Below are 23,590 nucleotides of genomic sequence, written 5' to 3'. Positions count from 1 at the left end.
AATTCACTAAAAATGCAACTACTATACATTGCAGCATCATGGCATATCCATCACTTTTCAAATGTTTTTTTCTTCTTTCTGAACAAGACATTTCACCGTTGTATTAACACTAGACCCTTTATTTAAATCTGTTAATCTGAGTTTAAGGCTTCAGTGGCTTAAGTCATTCTAGAAAACATCTCGTACACCCTCCGAAATATTCTGGGCTATCAGTATTCTTCTGAAACTAAAACAGCACATCACTAATGTTTATGAAACATCCATCTCTTAAGCATCAGAACTGAAAAGCAGGTTTGTTTCAGTAGCATTACAACCGCAATAATAATAATGATAATGTTGGTGCTCAGCATGACGGACAAAATTCAAAACTCAAAACAGCCAGTATGGGACACTTGTTTTCTTTTTTTTCTTTTTTTTTAGTTTTTGTCAAGACGTTGCACGTATCTCCATAACATCACACCGCCACTCAAGTTTAAACATTTTTTTGTGTTTCCTTTCTTAGAAAATGGGGTACAATACAAGGGGAAATGGGAAAACTCTAGAACGAAACCAACAACAACAGCAATAGAAACATCCCAACTCAACCCCTATTCTTGCGTTCCCCAATCCAATCCTCATCAGCTTCCGCTCCACACAGCAGTTCCTTAGGAGGTGCACTTCCCCTGCTGGCCCTGTAGGTGGCAGCAACCTCATGTGTCCACCACGGCACCAGACCAGGTCTCATGCTTGCTGCCGGGGGCCAGGTGTGTGATGGTCACCTCCACCGCCTGGATCTTCTCATGCTTGGGGGGAATGGAGCAGAGCTTGTAGCTGACCTCGTCTCCCTCCATTGGGACATACTCACCCTCGATACTGTGGGGAGAGAGAGTAACAATGTGTTAACAATGTTCTTAATGCCTTTAATATTGTTATTTAAAGGTTTAACTTTGTATAGTCAGTGTTGCCAAAGTTTACAAACGGGCACACCAATAAAGCAAACTTGAATTGAACTGAAATGAGAGAGAGGGAGAGAGAAATGGTTAACCCACACAGCTGTGTTTTTTAATACTTCAGGGAACAGGACACAGAGGAAGGGGGTGTTTTACCCACAGCTGTGGTCCTCTCTCCAGCTAGTGATCCACCAGACATCCAAATTGGTTTGCAAGTATATTAGAAGAAAATATTACACGTGAATGTTTGGTAAGCTTCCTGCGCAACATGAGAGAGCAACTGTAGGGGCTACCATACATAGTGGTCTCGTTTACATGCTGTTTTTAATTCCAAATTAATAATTCAGAATTAAATAGTTATGTGGAGTTTACCTTCACGTTCATTTAATTCCGAATTGTGAAGTGTTTACATGTTTTTCAAGTGGAGTTAAGTTTTCTTTTGAATTGAATTGAGTTAATTCAGAATGATATCTCCCATGTGTAACCCAAGGCCATAGTGTATTGTGCAAAAGACATGAATCAAGGAGGTAACTGCAGCAATGTCTCAGCTCGACTGAAACATAGCACGTACAGTAGAACAATGTGCTACTGTATGACTCATGGCAGACACTGACAATGAATTCTCCCATTGATTGTCCACTATGGTTAGACATACCACTTCAACAAACCAATTTCAAAAAAGTGAGAGCAGAAAAAAAAATCCAATACAGTAATGGCCTTAATCACTTTTTTTTACATGTGTGCAGTGATGTAAAGTTACAGTACACTACTAACTGACTTTCAAGAACAAGGAGTCTTCTGTGAGAAAACATTGCCGTTATCTTGCCTTTAACTACATAAACTACACCACATCTGACAAAGAGATAATATGTTAAAAAATTCATGGCAGACTCACAAAAACATACAACCAATTCTCTCATTCACACAGTAGCAGCTGATTCAAGTCCTGTTTTCAGCCGTGCTGTCCACATGGTGATTGTAATCCAGCCAGCCCTCACCCACTTGGACAATAAAGACTCATATGTGAGAATGCTGTTCATTGACTTCAGTTCAGCATTCAATACCATAATACCACAACAACTCATCAGAAAACTGGACAAACTAGGTTTCAGCACCTCCCTCTGCAACTGGCTGCTGGACTTCCTGATGCAAAGACCACAAGCAGTACGGGTAGGGAACAACACCTCGAGCACCCTGACCCTGAGCACGGGGGCTCCGCAAGGTTGTGTTCTCAGCCCCCTGCTGTTCACGCTGCTGACACACGACTGCACAACGACCCACAGCACTAACCATCTAGTGAAGTTTGCGGATGATACAACACTGGTGGGCCTCATCACCAAGGGCGATGAGACTCACTACAGAGAAGAAGTAGACCTGCTGGCCAGATGGTGCAAAGACAACAACCTCATGCTGAATGTCAACAAGACCAAGGAGATTGTTGTCAACTTCCAAAGGGTCCAAAAACAACTGCCACCACTGACCATCGACGGCGATGCTGTGGAGAGAGTGAGCAGCACCAAGTTCCTTGGAGTGCACATCAGCGACGACCTCTCTTGGACCACCAACACTACATCACTGGCGAAGAAGGCCCATCAGCGTCTCTACTTCCTGCGCAAACTAAAGAAGGCAAGTGCTACACCCTCCATCATGACAACATTCTACAGAGGAACCATAGAGAGCGTCGTGTCCAACTGCATCACAGTGTGGGGAGGAAGCTGCACGGAGAAAAACAGGAAGACACTCCAGCGTGTTGTGAACACAGCGAAGAAGATCATTGGAGTACCACTCCCCTCCCTGCAGGACATTTACACCACACGCCTCACCCGGAAAGCACTGATGATCATCAAAGACACAAGCCACCCTGCACACAAACTGCTCAGCCTCCTGCCCTCTGGAAAGAGGTACAGGCGCCTCCGTTCCCGTACCACCAGGCTGGCGAGCAGCACAATGCACCAAGCGATCAAGATGCTGAACACTCAACCCACTCTCCCTCCACTGTCAGCCTCTAGCCAGCAAGGCCACTGACAACCCCCCCCCCCCATCCCCCCACCACCATATCTGCGACTGAACATTCCACCTGCACTACTATACTCGTGACTGAACTTTCAACCTGCACTAACTCAAAACATGCGCACACACACACACACACACACACACACACACACACACACACACACACACACACACACACACACACACACAAGCACACTGCACTTTCTGCACTAAACCCAAACATACACACACTGACACACACACACACACACACACACACACACACACACACACACACACACACACACACACACACACACACACACACACACACACACACACACACAGACACACGAACACACACACAAGACGCACAACGCACCTTCTACCTGCACTAAACACATACACACATACACACACATACACACACACACACACACACACACACACATACACACACACACACACACACACACACACACTGCTGCTGGTGTACTTGACAGGCCTTTTTTAATATTTATTTTCTTCAAAATGCTACTATTACCATGTCAGAACGCTATAAAGGACTTTTTTTAGGAAAAGCACAAAAGCACAACAGATACCTCTTAATGTATGTCCTCTACAAGTCTTCTGTTGTCCAGTCTTGCACTTTAAATGTCTGTATGAGCACTGTCTATGTCCATACTGTCTTAAGTCCATGTATAAGTACTGTCTATGTCTATACTGTCTATGTCCTTACCTAGATTAGTCTATGTCTAATGGGAAAGCAAGAAATGTAATTTCAAATTCTTTGTATGACCAGTGCATGTAAAGAAATTGACAATAAAACCTACTTGACTTGACTTGACTTGTAATGGTGTGATTGCCACAACCAGTGTTGCCAGATTAGTGGGTTGCTTGGGATGGCAGTCTGCGGGTAAAAACGGGAAAAATCGGCCATTTGGCATTGTTTTTCTCTGCCGTTTTATGCCCATAGAAATCAATGCAATTTGGTGAAATTGGTGGAATTTAGCGTCTCTTGGCGTTTTTTGAGCACCTTTTGGGCGGGATTTGATCAGACACATCTGGCAACACTGGCCACAACTACCTACTCTGTCCCGTCCTGCCTGTGGCAAACGTTTTGGATGGGGGCGGCTATGTGTCATCTAGTCTCTGTCTTCCTGCCTCTCTCTCTCTCGAGGCTTACTGGACTCTCCCACCCCCCTCACACGCAGTAGCGGAAAAACACTTACACACACGCACACGCACACACACCTCAAAAGCTATATTGACTAATGTAACCTCATGTCCCTGTTCTCTCATGCGCGTGAGCACACACACACACACACACACACACACACACACACACACACACACACACACACACACACACACACACACACACACACACACACAAACTTCACCTGGCTCTACCCACTAATTGAAAAGCTCATGACGGTACTGAAGGACCCACTTCATCAGAATCATTCCTCTTCACGCAAAGAGGTACAAGCAGAGCCAAACACTTCACACACACACACACACACACACACACTCCCTTCTCCCATACAAAAACACAAAAACACTTGTGTGGCCCTCCTACATTCACAATCAACTACTGACATACGACCCCACTGACACACCTGCCTGCCCAGAATCTTTACTAGGTGAGTGTGTGTGTGCGTCATTCATCACTTAAAGACACACTCACACGCACACGCACGGAACTAAAGTCCACCGTCTAAGTCCACCCAGCACACACTGAGGGCCTGTCCCGTCATTCAGCGGATGCCGCCATCACCTGAAGCCTTCTCAGCGCCAGTACAGATAATCCCACTTCCTGTTCCCAGCAGCACTTATTCACGCCCACAACTTCTGTTTATGCCATTACCGTGACAACAGCCAGTGCTACAGGAAATCAGTGGCTGGTTGAGTGGCTGGTTCACAGTGATCTAGGCTTGGAGCAGAGCAGTTGTCATGTTTCTGAATTGTCGAATTGGCAGGTAATACAATAGGCCTAGGCAGCAAAGCAGTGGGGATGTTTGTAAATAATTTTGTCCAAAGTTTTTACCAGTACGAAGAATGTGTGTGCCTAAAACCTACAGTAAATAATTTCCTTGGACAAGGCACTTAACACCTCATTGCTCCAGGGACATGACTCACTTTGGGGGGGGGAAAGTGTCAGCTTAGTCTCAAAAAGGGGTAAAAAAAGAGAACCATGAACATGGTGCATTGTACCCACAATGTCATATGGTGGCTGTCCAATGGGGTCATCATTTCAATTCCATAATATTATTAGAACATATTATTGCCTTGCTGCAGCCAGTCATTTCAACCATCTCCATGATGCCAAAGTGTAGTGACATGTTCTGTTTGCTGGGGCAATAATATTGGCCACAGGCAGCATTGTGAATTCCTGCTGTACTTGTGTTGTGCACAAAATGGCGTCATAATATCATCTGTTCATCTTAACCTCTAAAGTGATTACCGTAATGAGGGTGCCATATTGTGGTACAAGCATTTTTTAATAACCACATGCTGTAATAAGCACTCATCTCTCCATTGATGGCATTCTCAAGGCATCTCTCTCTTAACACAGGGGTCTGTTAAGTCTGTTAATGAGTTTTACACCATTCTTACTCACATCACGTAGTATTGAGATAACGTCTCACTGAGTTGTTAAATCTCAATACCAAATTACGTACACAATAAACAGAGAACATTACACATTATAAATTGAGCCACTTCTTTGCATACGTTTGCATGCATAAAAAGTGGCACAATTTACCAGAATTAAGACCTATAATATAAAAGGCAACACAATACATGCACACACAGGGCCGGATTAGCGCACAGGCTAATTATGGCTACAGCCTAGGGCCTCTACCTGCCAGGGGGTCCCCCAATTGACCAAAAGTTAAAAATAGCTGAATTGTGACAAGATGCAATATTTTAAACGAATCTGTAATGTTGTGTACAATTCAATTTTTTATTAATACTCCTCTCCACAGCTGGCAGACATGTTATCCTTAATTCCTAGATTTTAATTATGACACTGTGTCATTTCGTTGTGAAACTTACCTTCCAGGGGGGCCCAAAGCAACCTGTAGCCTAAGGGGCCCGAGGCAATCTTAATCCGGCCTTGCTAATACAGGAACTCAGAGATGAGTTGGGGGCCATAAAGGCGGTTGCCAGATAATGGTTCTCTGGGTCACTGGGGGCCATAAAGGCGGTTGCCAGATAATGGTTCTCTGGGTCACTGGGGGCCAATAAAGCTCCTTAGATGCCCACTCTCCCTCTTGCCTCCTCAAACACTTATGACATACATGCACACAAACACATACATGTATGGCAAGCCCACATACAGACACAGACACAGACACACTTTCATGCTAGTGTGCATGGTTCCTTCCCCCTTTTAGGTCAGACAGCTGTAGGGGTAGATGGACCAATTTGAAAGATCTCAGTGGGCACGTTCATGATGAAGCAGTGCTGCTTTTGCAAGGGGCATGCGCATTTTGCCAGTTTGATGCATTCTGGTTAGAATTTTCTGCCGGTGTTCTGTCGAGATGAGCTGCCTCGTCAAGATGAGCTACCAGTAGCCTAATTCGATTGTGGCGTCCTATCTATTTATGCTGCGTCGTCGAAGTTAGCTGGCTTGTTTTCATTCCGTTGAGACGTTTCAATAACTTGCCGATAAAATATTGATTGTTTAGCCTATTTTATTTACAATTGTAGCCCCTTAATGCACGCCGTACCTCCTGTGGCACAGTGTAATAGACATTGAATGTTAATTACGATAGTACTACACTACCATGACAGTGCACAGGGCCTTTAGTAATACATTACGACTTGGTCATTGCCATTCTGGTAACTGCTAATTTATAATGCTGTGTCTTAAGCGGTTAAAGGGTTTATGAAACGAAAACAAACGGTCATTCCCATTAAAGCCTTGTTTTTTCTGATAGCATCGATGAGACTTTGAACCCAATCATCCTGGAGGAACTTGTGAAAATGGCAACTCAAAGTGTGAATTCTGTGAAATTTGGTGTGACTAATTAGCTGGGCTGTGACATCAAAGAGGAGAGTCCCTGGTTTGCTAGTATGGCGATCTGAGAAAACAACACACATTTGATGGACCCACATCTTATAAAGGAACCAAAATTCTGATACAAACATCAGAGTGTCGAAAAACCACACATCCAACCTCATGAGAAAAAAAAAACAGCAGCACAAATCTATTTCAGAGGCACTGATACATCTGCAGAAAGTGACATGTCTGACAGGCGAAGTGACGATTGTTGACATAGCCTGAGAGTTCGTTTTGTTTATGGTTACGGTTGCTAAGGGCGCTTTGCCATGACCCAAAGATGACATGGCGTGTGTATTTGTTGACAAATGGGTGGCATTTTGATTCAATTGCGCGATATAGTGTGATTGAAATCAGGCGCGGAGTGGCCATCGGGAGATCGGGGACTTGTCCCGGTGGGCCGCGGCCGCAAAATATGTTTCAGCGGCCGTATAATGTTCTCAGACGGCCCCAAAGTGTTCGGACGCATTATAATCTCTGATAGCCCAGCATCGAAACTAATGCGAACTAGCTACAAAGCATTTTGTGTATATTTAGTAGTTGACTCAACAGTATATATACCGTTTACCCGACCGCAATACCTCAGTGACGGTGTCAAACAGTAAATTGGCCACACCCCTTCTCTACTGATAATGTTCATACACCGTAGATCGCGGAAGTTTACTAGATCTTAGTAACATAGTTTCGTTTTCAGTATTTCAAGAACCTGTGATATTTAGATTGGTTACCAAGGAACGGAAATATTAGTCAGTTGTGATTTATTTTCCGATTTCCACATGACTGTTACAGTTTACAGTCTGCCACTCCAGATTCTCTTGTTCTGTGGTTATTGACTTGGGTTACGAATATACTCCACCAAGTGGTAAGGAAGTGAACTGCAGCTAAGCAGGAAAAAACGTTGTACATGTTTTGATGGCACTGGTTTGTTAGAACTAGAGGTATATCTCATTACAGTCGAAATAATGGTATATCAAACATACATTTAAATATGACAAATTTAGGATGTAGCCTATGTAATGTCTGAAGAAATGGAACAAAATAATTACCACACAAGAAGATTCTGATGTGAGCAGTGCTGGGTGTGTAGCCTAAACTGTGGATTAAAATGTAATTGCAAGAAACAAAGACATTTGCTGCGACGAAGACAGCGTTTTAAGGTAGGCCTACACCGTTTGGTTATACATTTTGTTGACTTATGGTTGTGCTTTGAAGTAGGTTTGGCTTATTTGCTGCATGGTGGATTTATTGCACAATGTAGACAGACTTTTTGTAAACTATAGGCTACTATACTATATTTTGTAAGCCTACTCTTCTAAAAATCCCCACACTCAAAACTTTGTGCCCATGCTCATCCGTCTTCCTTAAACGATATTTCAATTTCACACTGTCAAAATGACAGTGGAGTGCACATTTGCATGGAACAGTAGCGTGATGTAGCCTAACCTAGTAGGCCTATGAATGCTTTGGACTGTGATGATGGCTCCAGTGGTGTAGTCTACTTTTTGAAGTGGGTATACTGTATATTTGAGCATTTTTTTATGTGTACTGTATACATTTGTGCTATTGTAAATAATGGATCAATCCATTTTAAGTGGGTATACTGCAATCCCTGACATTTTGAAATGGGTGCGTATACCTGCGTTTTACATAGACTACACCACTGGCTGTGCATTTCATCAAGGTGTAGGCTAAATTCTCCAATTCAGGTTGATATTTTGACTACACTAATGTTCACATGTAGTACGACTGCAGATTTCGTGGCTTTAGTCTTTTTGGTTAGGAAACCATGTTGTTCGCTTTGGTTTTTTTGTTTGTTTGTTTGTTTGTTTTTTTAAAGAGGGCCACCAAGGGGAAAATTCTCCCGGTGGGAAAAGGTGGGCCACTCCGCCCCTGATTGAAATGCATGTAGGCTACATGCAAAAAATATCATCAACTAGAGAAAAAAACGGAGGTATTAGGCTGTTGGAAAAATACCCTAGATAGCCTGAGTCCTCAGCATATTTTTAGCGTTTATCATTATTATTATTTTTTGTGCTCAAAGTCACAGGCGTCGCGTGTCCCTCAGCCTGACTCTGAGGACGAGGTGTGTCCAAACGTCAGCCACACGTGCACCACAATACTAAAAACAAACAATCAACGCTTCAAAGTAGGCCTACACTATGTGCATCTCCGTTTATTCGCTAAGCAGTAGCCCAGTCTGTGAGTTGGCTGTCCTCGACCGAGAGCACCACGCTGATGCGCGGATATCCTCCCAAAACCAATTTATTGACCAGTTGAATGGCAATCAACAAAAAGTGCATATTCCGAGAGCATTCGCATCGGTTTGGCATGTAATGTGCATTACCCTTTCCTGAAAACAACATACAAAGCAGATGGACAAGATAAAACGAGTAGCCTAAAGCAAAGCAGTGCACTCACCTGTCTTCGTGCCCGAGCAGTTACAGGGGCAGTTTCAGTCTGCACGCCGGCGATGTCAATTGTTGGAACTGCTTGAGGCAATAGCATTCTCTTCAGTCCAACCATGCCCGCGATCTCCACATTTGTGGTGAAGCTTGCTTCAAAACCACGCATTGGATCCACAGAGCCCTAGCTTGTTTTAGCCTTCTCCTTGTTGTCCACAGTTCCATCATTCTTCACAGAAGGGAACTTGTGCAAAGATATTCCTTCTGTCAAGTAGCCATTTTTGCAGCTGGCACCGTTCGGCCCTCCAGCAACACACTGCTTGACACTGCGCTTTGTTTTGGTACTAGCCGCCATTGATCTGAACAAGGTGGAATGAGGTGAACTCTCCCCTTCTATGTCACGCATATCATTTGCATAAAATTTGCATGTCACGAAAAAAAGTAAACATAACACTTTTTGGGAACGTTTTAACATGACTTTTAGGACAAAATATCACCCAGACAATATCCCATTTTATTCACAAGGCTTAGAACTTTCAGAATCTGTCCTGGAAATGGTCAAATTCCTTTACTTTGTTTTCGTTTCATAAACCCTTTAAAACGAACAGCATGTCTAGTCCGTGCCTTTAGACTTTTCCGGAGGACTTTCTAATAATAGCCAACTACTAACTAATAATTTGCCGATAGAATATTGATTGTTTATTTTATTTAGGCATTGACAAACGAGCAGCGTGCGTCCGTGCCTTTAGACTTTTCTGAAGAAGTTTCTAATAATAGCCAACTCAGGTTATAGGCCTAGGTGCAACGAACACAGCTCCTTTGAGTGAGAGCTTTTGCTTCACATTTGATCTGCACGTTTTGGGCTTCAGGCATGCGGCACAGACGTTTGATGCAACGTCGGGTGTGGGAAATTGCTTGCATTTTAAACAGAGGCTCATTTTTAGATGATATGGGTTAGTAGGAGAAGTTAAACGCAACGAGAGAAAGCCTAAATTGGGCCTAGGTCAGATTGTCTTCAATCAGTATGGTTGATTATTAGATGTCAGGCTATTTTAGAATAAGTTTGACGCGGGGTAATTTTGCGCAAGGAAATGGAGAGGGTAGGCTACGTGTGCAAAAAATGACTGTGCGGTTGTGCATCTCTCTCACCAGCGTAGGCTATGTGGCACGGATGTCTCCCTGTTCTGCAAACAATAGAACTATTACTTATAATAGCGTTGCGTTGCGTTGTTGCAGTTGATATTTCACATGTTTAAGATCAGCTGTTCGGTAGCTCAGCTCGATGGGCAATCAGCCGCAGAACTCGCTGCGTGGAGGTACGCATGTGTGCGCATGCTCAGTAGCTAAAAGGAGCACATCTCGACAGGGAGCTCATATCGACAGGACACCAGCCCACTACCTAGCAAAAGCAGCACTGCTTCATCACGAACATGCCCCCTGATAAGACTAAGGTTTGTCTGTGTGTGTGTACTATGGTCCTTCCCTGTTTGATTGGGTTACTGGCTAACCCAATCAAACGGCTCCTTTGGTTTGATTGACTGCTTTAGTAACCAATGCTTACTCTGAGATGTGCACGAAGATGTCTGCTCCTCCGTCAGATGGAGTGATGAAACCGTGGCCTTTGGATCGCGAGAAACACTTACACACACCACTGAAGGAGGGACCCTCCGCTGCACGAGCCGCACTGGAGAGAGACAGAGGAGAGAGACAGAGGAGAGAGTGTAAACAAATGCACTGCAATGCACTGATTGAGAGGAACAGAGAGAGAGAACAGACCAGAATGGACCAGACAAGAAAATAACAAAACGGACCGCAGCAGAACACAACACAGCCAAACAGAACAAAACAGGGCATAACAGAACAGAACAGAATAGACCACACCATACCACCCACCCCACAATACAACACACCACACCACACACCAGGTCTGGCATGAGGAATGGGGAATGCTTCAGTGGATGATCTGGTTGGTTGGCCGGGGCGTCATTTCACGCTTCACATCAGCAGTCATGCCAGTCAGTCAGACAGCGGCCTTGATCCCAACTGAGACCACACAGCACGGGAATGAGGAGTCTTCACAAACAACAACAACAACAAACTCACACACTCCAGTAAAGTAAACAGTCCCCGAGAACAATACACAATGGACCGGGAGGAGGTGGAGTGCTTGTGGGTGTGGATGCTGGGCTGGCGTCTGTGGTAGGCCTAGTGGTAGAGATGAGACTTGGTCTCACAAGCTAATCTTCAAGATGGGTGTGGGTGTTGGTGGAAGTGTTTCTACCTCTCTCTTTGTGTGCTTGTGCCTGTGAAAGTGTACTGAGAGAGAGAGAGAGAGGGAGAGGGAGAGAGAGTGTGTGTGTGTGTGTGAGAGAGAGAGAGAGAGAGAGAGAGAGAGAGAGAGAGAGATAGAGAGACAGAGAGACTGAAAGTGGTTCTCACAGCTAATCCTCCAGATGTGGGCCTGACTTGATTGTGGACCCTGCAGCACAGCCGGAAAATGGTGTGGTAGCAATCACACCGCCCTTGAAATCATGAATAATATGGTGGATAGTGATAGTAAAGTTCATTCTGATGTTGTCTGTACTACAAACTACTTTTAAAGCATGGCAAACGCCCCCATTGCTCTTGCATGTACTGTATGTGTCGGTGGTGTTAGATTAGTGTTTCTCAATGGGGGCGTTTGGAAGCCCTAGGAGGGGCGATGAGAAGGATACAACTGAGTGGGGTTGGGGCTTAGTTCCCATTGGGGGGCATTAGTCTATTTTATTTTTCAACACTAAGGGGGGCGTAGGCAGGTTGAGACACACCGTGTTAGATCATAATGTAGACTCTTACACATATGACTCTGCCTGTCTTCCCTGGGAGAGCACTGGAGACAGACATTGAGGATCCCATTAGGCCAGAAGAGTAAATAGAGTAGCCATAATATTGTTTTTTTTTTTTTTGCCATCAGGTTTCGAGCGAAAACAGGCCTACGGCAGAGATATATGACATCTGATATCACTACTAAGCCAAGAAGAGAGAGGGGGAGGAGGATGGAAAGAGAGGTGTAGAGAAAGAGAGAGGATAAGGCACAGAGATAGAGGGAGAGAGGGAGGGTGACGGAAGGAAGTAGAGAAGACAGAGGGGGGGAGAAGAAGAGAGACAGAGACGTGGAGACAGACAATGGGAGGGAGAGAGAGAGAGAGAGAGAGAGACAGAGACAGAGAGAGAGAGAGAGAGAGAGAGAGAGACAGAGACAGAGAGAGAGAGAGAGAGAGACAGAGAGAGACAGAAAGAGGAGGAAGGGTAGTAAGGTCGTAAGGTCACTTATGCAGTGCAGGTGTGACTTCAGCGTGCGGGTAGAGAAAGAGAGAGAGAGAGAGAGAGAGAGAAATAGACAGACAGACAGAAAGCCAGACAGACAGACAGACGGACAGACAGAAAGCCAGACAGACAGGGGAGCAGTAGAAGGTTGACTTACAAACCCCAACTCCATAGAAATTGGGACACAAGGTAAATCGTGAATAATAACAAAATACTGCCAATTTCAAAACGTCTGATTCTTACATTAGATGGAGAACGGAACAAAGAAAACATATCAGGCATCAAAACTGACCAAAATTATTGTTTTGGGGATATTCATGAGTATGTAAAAACAACACGTCTCAAAGGAGTTGGGACGGGGACAATAAAAGGCAGCAAATGCCAAGGAAGACTAAAAACAAAACAGAAAACAACACTTAACAGTTAAATACATTAACCAATGAAATGATTGTATATAAAAAACAGTGTTAATTCCTATCTTGGACATGATTTCACCAGCTTAAATGGAGGGTGTATTCCTTGTCATGTTTTGCAATGTTTTCCTTTCTGTAGTGCTTGCAATGTTTTCCTTTCTGTAGTGCTTACAGTGTGACAGGTCTTGACCAAAACCCCGCCATTTTATCACCTGCTGGTCCTTATGATGGAGTGTAATTTGTTCTCACTATGTAGCAGTAATTGAAGATCTCCCTTCAAAATGCAATGCATGAGTGACTTTTCTTGCTGTTTAAACCCCATTTATATCATTCAGCACTGTATTTAACTCTACAGATGAGTGAGAACAACTTAACCAATGCACTACTGCACCCCCATGCCATCATGGAGGCTGACTTTTGAAGTTAGCACTAACACAAGTTGGATGGTCCATTTTCACTGTAGCACAGGATGTGCAAGACTATTATTTAAAAAAAGAATTGACTTCTGCAACTGCTGCTGACTTCTGTAAGCCAAGGAAAGTTTCCCATGTCTTCTGAGTCTAGTTCAAGTGAGCTCGGATGCATAGGAGAATGTTAAAGCCCTCTATCATTTGCACACATGAAGCATTCTTAATATGGTCAATTTTCAATAGCTGTAATTCTTGGGAGTATTAGAGTGAGACTACAGCGGATATATATTTCATGATGTCATGAACCTATACAATGATTTTAATGACAAAAATATGTCAGTCTTACATACACTCAATCATGGTAAATCAAATGAAATTCAAAATGTATGTAATAACTATGGTACTTATTCCCTCTGCATCTTTAATTCTGAGTGACTCAGCCTCTCTGTGATGGTCTTACAGTGAGTCCAATATGTATTTGATCCCTTTCTGATTTTGCCGGTTAGCCCACTAATAAAGACATGATCAGTCTATAAATTTATGATAATATGTATTCAAACATGGAGAGACAGAATATCAAAAATAAATTTCAGAAAATAACTTAAAATAATATATTTTAATTTATTTGTATTTAATTTAGGCAAATAAGTATTTGATCCCTCTAGCTAAAGAAGATAAAGTGCTTTGTGGCAAAGCCCTAGTTGTCTAGCACTGAGGTCAGATGCTTCTTTTAGTTGATGACAATGTTTGTGCATATAGTAGAACATATTTTTGCCCATTTTTCTTTGCACATTATCTCTAAAACATTAATAGTTTGTGGCTGTAGCTTGGCAAATGGGAGGTTCAGTTCTCCCCATAGAATTACTATAGGGTTAATATTTGGAGACTGTCTAGGCCACTTCACGACTTAAATATGCTTCTTATTGAGCCACTCCTTCGTTGCTTTGACTGTATGTTGTGTATTATTGTCATGTTGCGATATCCAAAAATGACCCACCCTTCAGTGTAGTGGTGGAGGGAAGGACGTTTGCACTCAGGATTGCACATTACATGTCTCCCTCCATCCATTCGTTGACGATGTGAAGTTGTCCTGTGCCTTGGCCACACACACACCCTCAAACCATAATGATACTACTTTCATGCATGATGGCGAGGAGGGTGTTCTTGGGATCATAGACAGTAGTACTCTCTCTCAAAACACATTGAATTGTGATAATGCCAAACATCTTGATTTTGGTTTCATCTGACTACAGCACCTCCTTATCATATCCTAAATCAGTCTGATGTCCGTTGGCAAACCTCAAGTGGGACTGCACAGGTTCCCTCTGAAGTAAAGGTACCATGTGTGCACTACAGGAATTTAAACCTCTGTGGCATTAAGTGCTACCAGTTGTTTTCTCAGTGATTTTGGTCAGTAGCTTTGATATCATTGCCTAGTTCATACCGTATAGCTCTAGGGTGATTTCTTTCTGTTCTCATGATTATCAAATCCCTACAAAAGGTCAAATCTTGTATAGAACCCCAGACAGGCTGATGGATAGTCATTTTGTATTCCTCACATTTTGGAAGAAATGCATCAACAGCTGGGTCATTAATACCCAGTCTCTTTCTTGTGGCTTTGCAGCCCATTTAATCTTTGTTCATGTCTAAAATCGTGTCCCTGATATCATTTGACCACTCTTTGGTCTTTCCCATGCTGGTGAGGTTGGAGTGTGACTGATTCACTCATACTATGGACTGATTCTGCTGATTCAATGTGTCTTTTATGCATTATAGGATGTACAGGTGTCTTTAATTCAGATGACAAGTTGATCGGAAGTGCCCATCTGGTCTGTGGGCCCGGAACTGTAATCAGTTGGCAGGGGATCAAATACTTATTTTGCTCGATGAAATGGAAATAAATTAATATATATTCTCTTGAGTTAATTTCTGGATTTTCTTTTTGATATTCTGTCTCTCCATATTAGAATACATATTATCATAACATTTATTGACTGATCATGTCTTTGTTAGTAGGCAAACCAACAAAATCAGCAAGGGATCAAATACATATTGGACTCACTGTATACCTGGGCACTCATATTGTCCATCAGTACAATTCATTTTGAAATGTTCTTCTTTGTTTATTTATCTTATTTGGATGTTTATTACATCTCACTGATCCCCGTCCCAACTTATTTGAGACGTGTTACAGTTATCAAATTAGAAATGAGTAGTGCATATGTACCTCAAAACAATATTTTTTTCTCGGTTTTAACACTTGATATGTCGTCTTTTCACTATTCTCCATCTAATGAATGCTTTGAATGTTTTGAAAATGATAGCATTTTGATTTTATTCACAGTTTACAAAACGTTCCAACTTCTCCAGAGTTGGGGTTTGTACATGGAGCAGGTGTGGGCTACACCTCATGTGGGAGAGAAGGACAGAGGCAGAAAGACAGACAGACAGACAGGGGAGTAGTTCACGGGTGACTTACGCGGAGCAGGTGCGGTTGCGGCGTGTGGGCAGGGGGCTGGGCAGCAGGTAGCCCCTCATGGGGGAGGGTGAGCGGTCTCTGTGGCGGCAGGGAGGCAGGCGCAGGGAGCTGGGGGAGACGGGGGAGCGGGGGCCCGGCGCGTCCAGAGGAGGGGTGGTGGAGCGGGGGGCAGGGGCGCCGCGAGATGTGGCGTCAGCCGACATGACGCAGACCGTCAGGGGTCACCCGTAGCCTAGGTAACAGGTAGTGCTTTCTGCCAGACACGGGATCCTGGAGATAGAGATAGAGAGAGAGAGAGAGAGAGAGAGAGAGAGAGAGAGAGAGAGAGAGAGAGAGAGAGAGAGAGAGAGAGAGAGAGAGAGAGAGAGAGAGAGAGAGAGAGAGAGAGAGAGAGAGAGAGAGAGGTAAAAATGATTGCTCAGTCTCCTTTGCTATGAGCTACTACTAAGGCCATTCACTATTGGATTCAGCCGTATTGGCTAGGTCTGAAAATGTTCTCTTCAGTGTATTTAAAACAGCTTTAAAAATCCAGAGATACGTGAAGCAATCTGAGCTTTGCACAACATAGCCACTAGTCACTTCACCCCTCACGGCCAAACACTCCACTCCACTGTCACTCAATTGAGCCATCCACAGAGCAATAATGTCACATGCAAACTCTCACCAGCGTGAATGTCGAGTGATTTGGATTATTTGGAGTATGTCCCCTGACGCAGAGGCAGAGGAGTGCTGACAGGCTGACATGCAGTCATGGCCCAGTGGCACAGGGGCAATTACCACAGCCAGGGCCGAGGACAGCTTTGGCAGGGCCCAGGAAAAAGTCATTTGAAAGGACCCCACAGTCCAATAGATACAATGTAATGAGGATCCAATTCTGGGCCTCCTCTCTCCTTGGGCCCAGGATAACTGTCCCCTTTGTCCCCCCTGATTACCACAGCACAGGCACAGCATGCATGGGAGGCATGGGCCAGTTACACCATTACACCACCTCTCATCTCCACACTTGGCATGATTGGCCCCGATTGCAATGGAAGAGTGTGTGTGTGTGTGTGTGTGTGTGTGTGTGTGTGTGTGTGTGTGTGTGTGTGTGTGTGTGTGTGTGTGTGTGTGTGTGTGTGTGTGTGTGTGCTGTGCTGTGCTGTGCTGTGCTGTGCTGTGCTCTGGTTTGGACTTTGACTTTCCGGTACATTTTTGCTGCGATGTTAGAGTCTGCTAATACTGTCTTATTATTGCAATAGAGGGGTAACTAACAAAGTGGAACTAACATGTTAACATTGTAATTGCCGATTTTAGCAATGTCGTACGGGGCAGAGTTTTGCGAAGGTACACACACACACACATGCACACACACACATACAAAGACTCACAAAAACACAAACACACACATACTAAACATGTAGGCCTATGCAGACTCACAAAAACACATCACACCCGAGGACTCGCAAAACCTCAAACAAATCACATCAACGCAAATCTGATTTCCTTTTACTACAGGGAGCCAATCACAGAGTTCTGCTTTGCATTAATTTTTGATCAGCTTTGAGAGGTTGCATTTGATTGGACTATTAGCATTAGCCAGGAAATGGATAGTTATTATTTGAATGCTTTCTCTGGAGCACAGGACCAATGGCAACTGCAAAAGGATTGTCTGTAAGTGTGTGCGTGTGCGTGTGTGTGTGCCTGAACCTGTGTGTGTGTGTGTGTACGATGCCTGCAATTCAAAGTGGATGTCCCTGTGGAGGGTGTGTGTGTGTGTGTGTGTGTGTGTGTGTGTGTGTGTGTCTGTGTGTGTGTGTGTGTGTCTGTGTGTGTCTCTCTCTCTCTCTCTCTCTCTCTCTCTCTCTCTCTCTCTCTCTCTCTCTCTCTCTCTCTCTCTCTCTCTCTCTCTCTCTCTCTCTCTCTCTCTCTCTCTCTCTCTCTCTCTCTCTCTCTCTCTCTCTCTCTCTCTCTGGAAGAGCTCTAATTGCACCAGTCTTTCTGCTAATTCTGTGTCTGTGTTTGTCTGTAATTCTGTGTTTGTGTGCGCGTGCGTGCCACAGGGTTACTGTGAGTGAGTGAGCGTTAGGAATGAAAACACTACAGTAAGAGAGGTCTGGTGCTGCTGCTGGTCTCCCCCACACCGGATGGATGGTAATGGGGCTACAGTGCACACAGCATCAGCCTCCTCCCTCATCACAGGTCACAACCCGGAGGCAGTGACGCACATGTGGAGACTTGAATGGCCAACAGGATTACTCTTCGCTTCATGGCCACTCACCAATGTTCACACACACAAAAACATACTGTACAGCAGTTACAGCCAGTTTTTCAAATTGCCTCCAGTGAAGGGGCCGAACATAGAATATGTATAACTGCGAGCAACAGTGTCTGGGATAATCGTGCAAAACAAGCGGATAGCTTTCCAGACAGAACAGATATTGGCTTCTCTGTTTCATAGTAGCCTTAGGATGCTCTATTTATGACACTGTTTTAGATAAGATTTAACTGTCATGTGAATGCTTAGTAGAGATATCCCCAACCTGAATTGTTAGTGATCGCAAATTATGCACCACCACAGATAGCACACATACTTGTTTCCATTTCATTCTGACCTTATGGGGGCCAGCTCAGAACCTTGCCATCCAAGTGCCGCATCTGGTTTACCTTTGTTAGTGAAGTTAGGTGTGTGCGTGTGTGTGTGTGTGTGTGTGGGGGGTATCATAGACCTGACTATCATTTAAAAGCTGACTTATGTTGTGCATTTTCATAACAATGTATGATATGAACCCCCTAAAAATGAATGGTTTGTACAATTCACATGAAAGACAACTTTTAAAAATTACATTCCCACTGCAAAATCTTGGTGGCAGGTGTTTGTCGTCAAGGTGCCCATGTTAACTATCAAGTCCTGGGTAAAACTCTCCTGTGCGCGCACACACACACACACGCGCACACGCACACACATATACACACACACACACACACACGCTTAAATACAAACACTGATAGGCACTCACTTGCGCACACACAAAGACACGACTAATGAACTGTCGGAGTGAATACATTGTTTGCGTAAAAATTAATAAATCAAAAAAGCTGTTGACGTCTCCAGCTTTTCTTTACACATCAAACATTCGCCTCCCGAACAGAACAGGTTCAGTAACACGGGCATGACCTCTGTGGAACATTCATGGCCAGCCTGTCTCATGGCAACCACATCATTCCAGAGTCTTTCCCTAAGCCCGCCAACAGATACACACAAACACACACAGACACAGACACAAACACACACACAGACATAGAGACACACACAGCAGGCGAACAGCCCCCTTTTCCAGCTTCCATGATGCCGCTATTGCATCACTGAGGCCAATTATAGCACCGGGGCGGGCCATCCAGGGCAGAGGAAAAGAAAGCACTCTACTCCCACCTCCCCTACATCCGCACAGGGACAAAAGACCTCTCCCCCACCGCCGTCTTACAACTAAACCACACCTACCCAGCCCTCCTACCCACAACCACACCACGCCTCCACCCACGGCAGCTGAGAGCTTTTGTCGGACCCGGGACAAAGTCATTTGAAAGGGCCCCCTATCCAATACATACAATTCAATGAGGCCCCCTCTCTCCCAGGGCCAGGGTCAACATACCCCTTTGTACCCCCCTGTCGGCTTCCCTGCCTCCACCTCTCTCTTGCAGTTACACCACCCATCCCTCTCACAACTACACCACCCAACTCGGTCACAACCACCTCTCTTCTCACGGTCACATTCACAACCAGTTCTCCACCCACCCGGGGGGCCAAGGGCCACTCACCCACCGCTTACATCCACAACATTGACCCACCCACCCTGGTCATAACATCACCACCCAACATGTGTTCTTCTCTCCCACATCCACCCTCCCTTCAAGGACACTGCACCCACCCCTTTCATCTTCCCACTCTCTCTCTCTCTCTTACACACACGCACACGCACACACACACACAACCCTCTGTTACACACCCCTTACAACCACACCGCCACCCACTCACCCCTCACCCGTCTCTTACATCCTGCCAGGCCCCCTCTCCCAGGGGCAGCCCAGGGACCAAAGGCCTCTCAGAGAAGAGCCTGCTCCAATTACAGAGCTCTATCTTTGTCTGGCCTGTTATCATGCACCGATGATGCGCTTCACTGGCCTCACTGAGACCCCGGGTCTCTCAGTAGTTAGCTAGTAGTGCACTGCTATACATGACTCAATGGAGACTCACATGTTACCATTACATAACGATACATAGTTATACATAACTATTACTGCTACTACAACTAGGATTAAATATAAAATGAATCCATCATCAATGGCCCCACCACAAATCTAAATAATAGTTATTACCGCTGTTTTAAAGTGTTGAAGCAATAGTCTTTAAATGTAGAAGAGAGGTTTGTTTTTACCTCAATAGTGCATGACATCTTCATGACATGCATGATGAGACAGGACTCCAATGTTGACAGTCAGCACTATTAACTATCACAGGACATCTATGTGTAATAGCCACGCTGACCTTTGAACTTTCACAGTAGTGCACTTTGTAAAATATTAAACTAAAATGAGTTGAACGACCAAATAAACACCCATTTACATTTCATAGATTCAATCGTCATGGTGGTAACCAAGAAACTTCTGCAAGATGCTACTGCCACAGGATGTTATTTTAGTGAAAAATCTGTGTAAAACAATCTGCTTTAGTAAACAATCTGCGCAAAAAAAGTTTGCAGCACCTTTTGAATTACAGGAGCAAAGAAGCGTGAAGCCACAAGCTAGGCAGGCCCTCATGTAGATGTCGAGTATCAGTATGTTAGTTTTCTGTGTGTGTGTGTGTGTGTGTGTGTGTGTGTGTGTGTGTGTGTGTGTGTGTGTGTGTGTGTGTGTGTGTGTGTGTGTGTGTGGTTATGCTTGTGTTATGAGTGAATGTGTCAGAGAAAGTATGTCAATTCATGTATGTTTTTTGTACTCCAGTGTGTGTGTGTGTGTGTGTGTGTGTGTGTGTGTGTGTGTGTGTGTGTGTGTGTGTGTGTGTGTGTGTGTGTGTGTGTGTGTGTGTGTGTCATTTTTGTCAATGTCTTCTTTTATGTATGATTAGTTTAACTGCACATTGGAGATCGGTCAAACGCAATTTCAAACTTCTGTGCTAACCTCGCAAGCCATCCTACGTACTTCCGCCAAAGCATTGGCTCCACTACGGTAATCTGGCCTTGCTCTTCTGTGGAGTGCCAGATCGGTGGGATTTTGATCGCAACGCCCCCCCCATCTAATCTAATCAGAAAACAGCCAATAAGAGAATAAGCGCCCTACGTGGGGAAGAAAGGGGGACGACGCTTGTGACGATGACGAAAACGTCTGTGCCAATGGCTCTGGTCTGCGCTATGTTGTTGTTGACTGTCGGCGATTGGGTGAGAGCTGTCCAATCATTTCAAACCATAACTGAGCGCAAACTTCCCGCATCCTGCAATCGCGTCAGATCACACAACTTCCAGACCATAAATACGAAATTAAATGGTAGTATTATGGGATGGGCAGGACCAGGCTATGCTAACCCTGTTACATAGATTTTTGACAATATAGTCGACTGAGGCTGGCCACCCATATCATGCTTCCTAGCTATGCCCCTGCTCTAGTCTCGGGCATGGCAAAGGTGTTAACAACAGACGGTGTGCGTCATCAGGAACATCAAACAGGGGCCCTGCAGCAAGGAGCACGTTCAATTCAGAGGTGATGATAGCTGAAACCAAAGGCGTAAAAGCTGAACGTTGTGCAACACACTTAGTCTCTGGCATTCTCTCACATTAGAATGTCTCTCTGTGCAGTAAAGAATGTTCCACTGTATTTTAAAGTTGTTAGGTAACACTTTAGAATAACTACCTAAGAACTCCTCCAAATACCAGAAGGCATGAAACCACATGAAACTCACACAGTAGAAGTTGATTCCCACTCCACTGTGCTGTCGTAGTTTGGTTCTTACTCATTTACAAACATTTGTAAATGCTTTGTTAAATGTCAATCATTACTAAATATTAATAAAGCGTTTATAAAGCTTTTACGGGTAGTTATTCTAAAGTGTTACCAGCTGTTGTTATTATGCCATTGTGTTCCAATCACTTGTAACGGTCAACTACAATTCACATCATTGCAGGTGGGTTGCTGTATAGTTTGACACAAGTATAACAAAGACAAAACACGCACATCCGTCTCAAAAACGTTTTGGGTGCAGGACCAGCAGTGTCACACAAAAAATGAAAATAAAGTCTGCACGCCAAGCTCCCGTTTCTCTTCTTTTAATGTGGTTTAACACCACCATTGCAAAATCATACAAGCTTGACGACACTCCGTCACTGAAAAGGCAACAGAGACGTCCAGAGGTGTTCCATGCTGGCTGAGAAAATACCCTGTATGGCAAACTAGCACTAACTCACCTGCACTCTCCCTTTCAGGAGAGTTGTTTCATGTGCTCAACGCTGAACAGCTTTAAATCATCCGCTAACGTCAACCTCTGTCAATCTCTATCTCCTCCAGAGCTGTGACGGATGCCATGCAAGGACATTCCAGTGTGTGTGTGTGTGTGTGTGTGAGAGTGTGTGAGCAAGTGATCAAAACATGTCAGTTGTAAGGAGCGGGTAAGGGTAAGGGTAGGGGAAAGGGAAGTGCGTGTGTGTGGGTCTGTGCTACACACACACACACACACACACACACACACACACACCTAATGTCCCATGGCCACGCCTCGACATTCTTGTTTCCTGATAAGGATGTGTGATAACACAGGTACCCACCTACTACTGTTGGCAGAAAACACGGTTGACATTATTATTGCCTAAACACCAACCGCGGCTGTGATCACCTGCTTCAACAAAAGAGATCAACAAATCCAGATAAGGACAGCAGGGGACTTTCTGTTTCTTTCTGTTTATTCTGCGTGTAAATGTAAGTGAAGAATGCAACAGCACTGTGCCATGGTGCTCGTCTTCCTTCAGGCAGGTTGAGGCTTGTGGAGAGGTACAGGGGCCCTACAGCCCCCGCCTTCACGCACACACGCGCGCGCATGCACACATGCGAACGCACGCGCATGGACACGCGCATACACGCACAAGCGCACACATGTACACGCGCACACACGCACACCTAAATATCTTTGTCGGGCCCTCCCATTGACTTCTATTCATATTAACCCTAACAATACAGTATACTGTCAAGAATCCTGAACTGTGCCCAAACCAAACCAATCCTGTACCCTGACCTGTCAGTGAGGGAATGTTCGTACACTTTTAGTTTTACCAGTAACAAAAAAAACACCCCAGCAAAAGGGGTCAAAACATGTGGGCTCCAGGATTTGGGGCCCTACAAAGAGCGAGGGCCCCAGCATGTGGGTGTGCTCCAATAGCAGTGGCCTCATGAAGGTAGATTAGAGTAGTACCCACACACTGACACACACACACACACACACACACACACACACACACACACACACACACACACACACACACACACACACACACACACACACTCGGAGAGGTGACTAGGCCTGTGTAGGTGGGTCAGGAGGTGGGGGGTAGAGGGCTGTGAGTGGCCTGGCTG

General features: G+C 44.6%; 1 protein-coding gene across 1 annotated transcript; it reads right to left on the bottom strand.

Moving 5' to 3' along the window:
* Positions 1-7: 7 nt before the first annotated feature.
* Positions 8-22,560, bottom strand: carhsp1 (calcium regulated heat stable protein 1). Its single transcript, XM_063221308.1, has 4 exons — positions 22,432-22,560; positions 16,001-16,270; positions 10,954-11,076; positions 8-852 (listed from the first exon to the last, which is right to left on the bottom strand). The coding sequence occupies exons 2-4, from the start codon at positions 16,201-16,203 to the stop codon at positions 690-692; spliced, it is 489 nt and encodes a 162-aa protein (XP_063077378.1). The 5' UTR covers positions 16,204-16,270; positions 22,432-22,560; the 3' UTR covers positions 8-689.
* Positions 22,561-23,590: the final 1,030 nt, after the last annotated feature.

The sequence above is a fragment of the Engraulis encrasicolus genome, chromosome 2, assembly GCF_034702125.1.
Source record: "Engraulis encrasicolus isolate BLACKSEA-1 chromosome 2, IST_EnEncr_1.0, whole genome shotgun sequence".
NCBI classification, from domain to species: domain Eukaryota; kingdom Metazoa; phylum Chordata; class Actinopteri; order Clupeiformes; family Engraulidae; genus Engraulis; species Engraulis encrasicolus.
Note: the sequence above shows the minus strand (reverse complement) of the source record. Positions and strands in the feature narration are given on the sequence as shown.

Bases quoted from the DNA above. Each gene is read 5' to 3' on its own strand.
- carhsp1 (XM_063221308.1), bottom strand. From the start codon at position 16,203: ATGTCGGCTGACGCCACATCTCGCGGCGCCCCTGCCCCCCGCTCCACC. The intron at 11,077-16,000 runs GTAAGTCACCCG...GTCTCTCTCCAG, and splicing joins CGCAACCGCACCTGCTCCGC to TGCGGCTCGTGCAGCGGAGG. The intron at 853-10,953 runs GTAAGCATTGGT...CTCTCCCCACAG, and splicing joins ATCTTCGTGCACATCTCAGA to TATCGAGGGTGAGTATGTCC.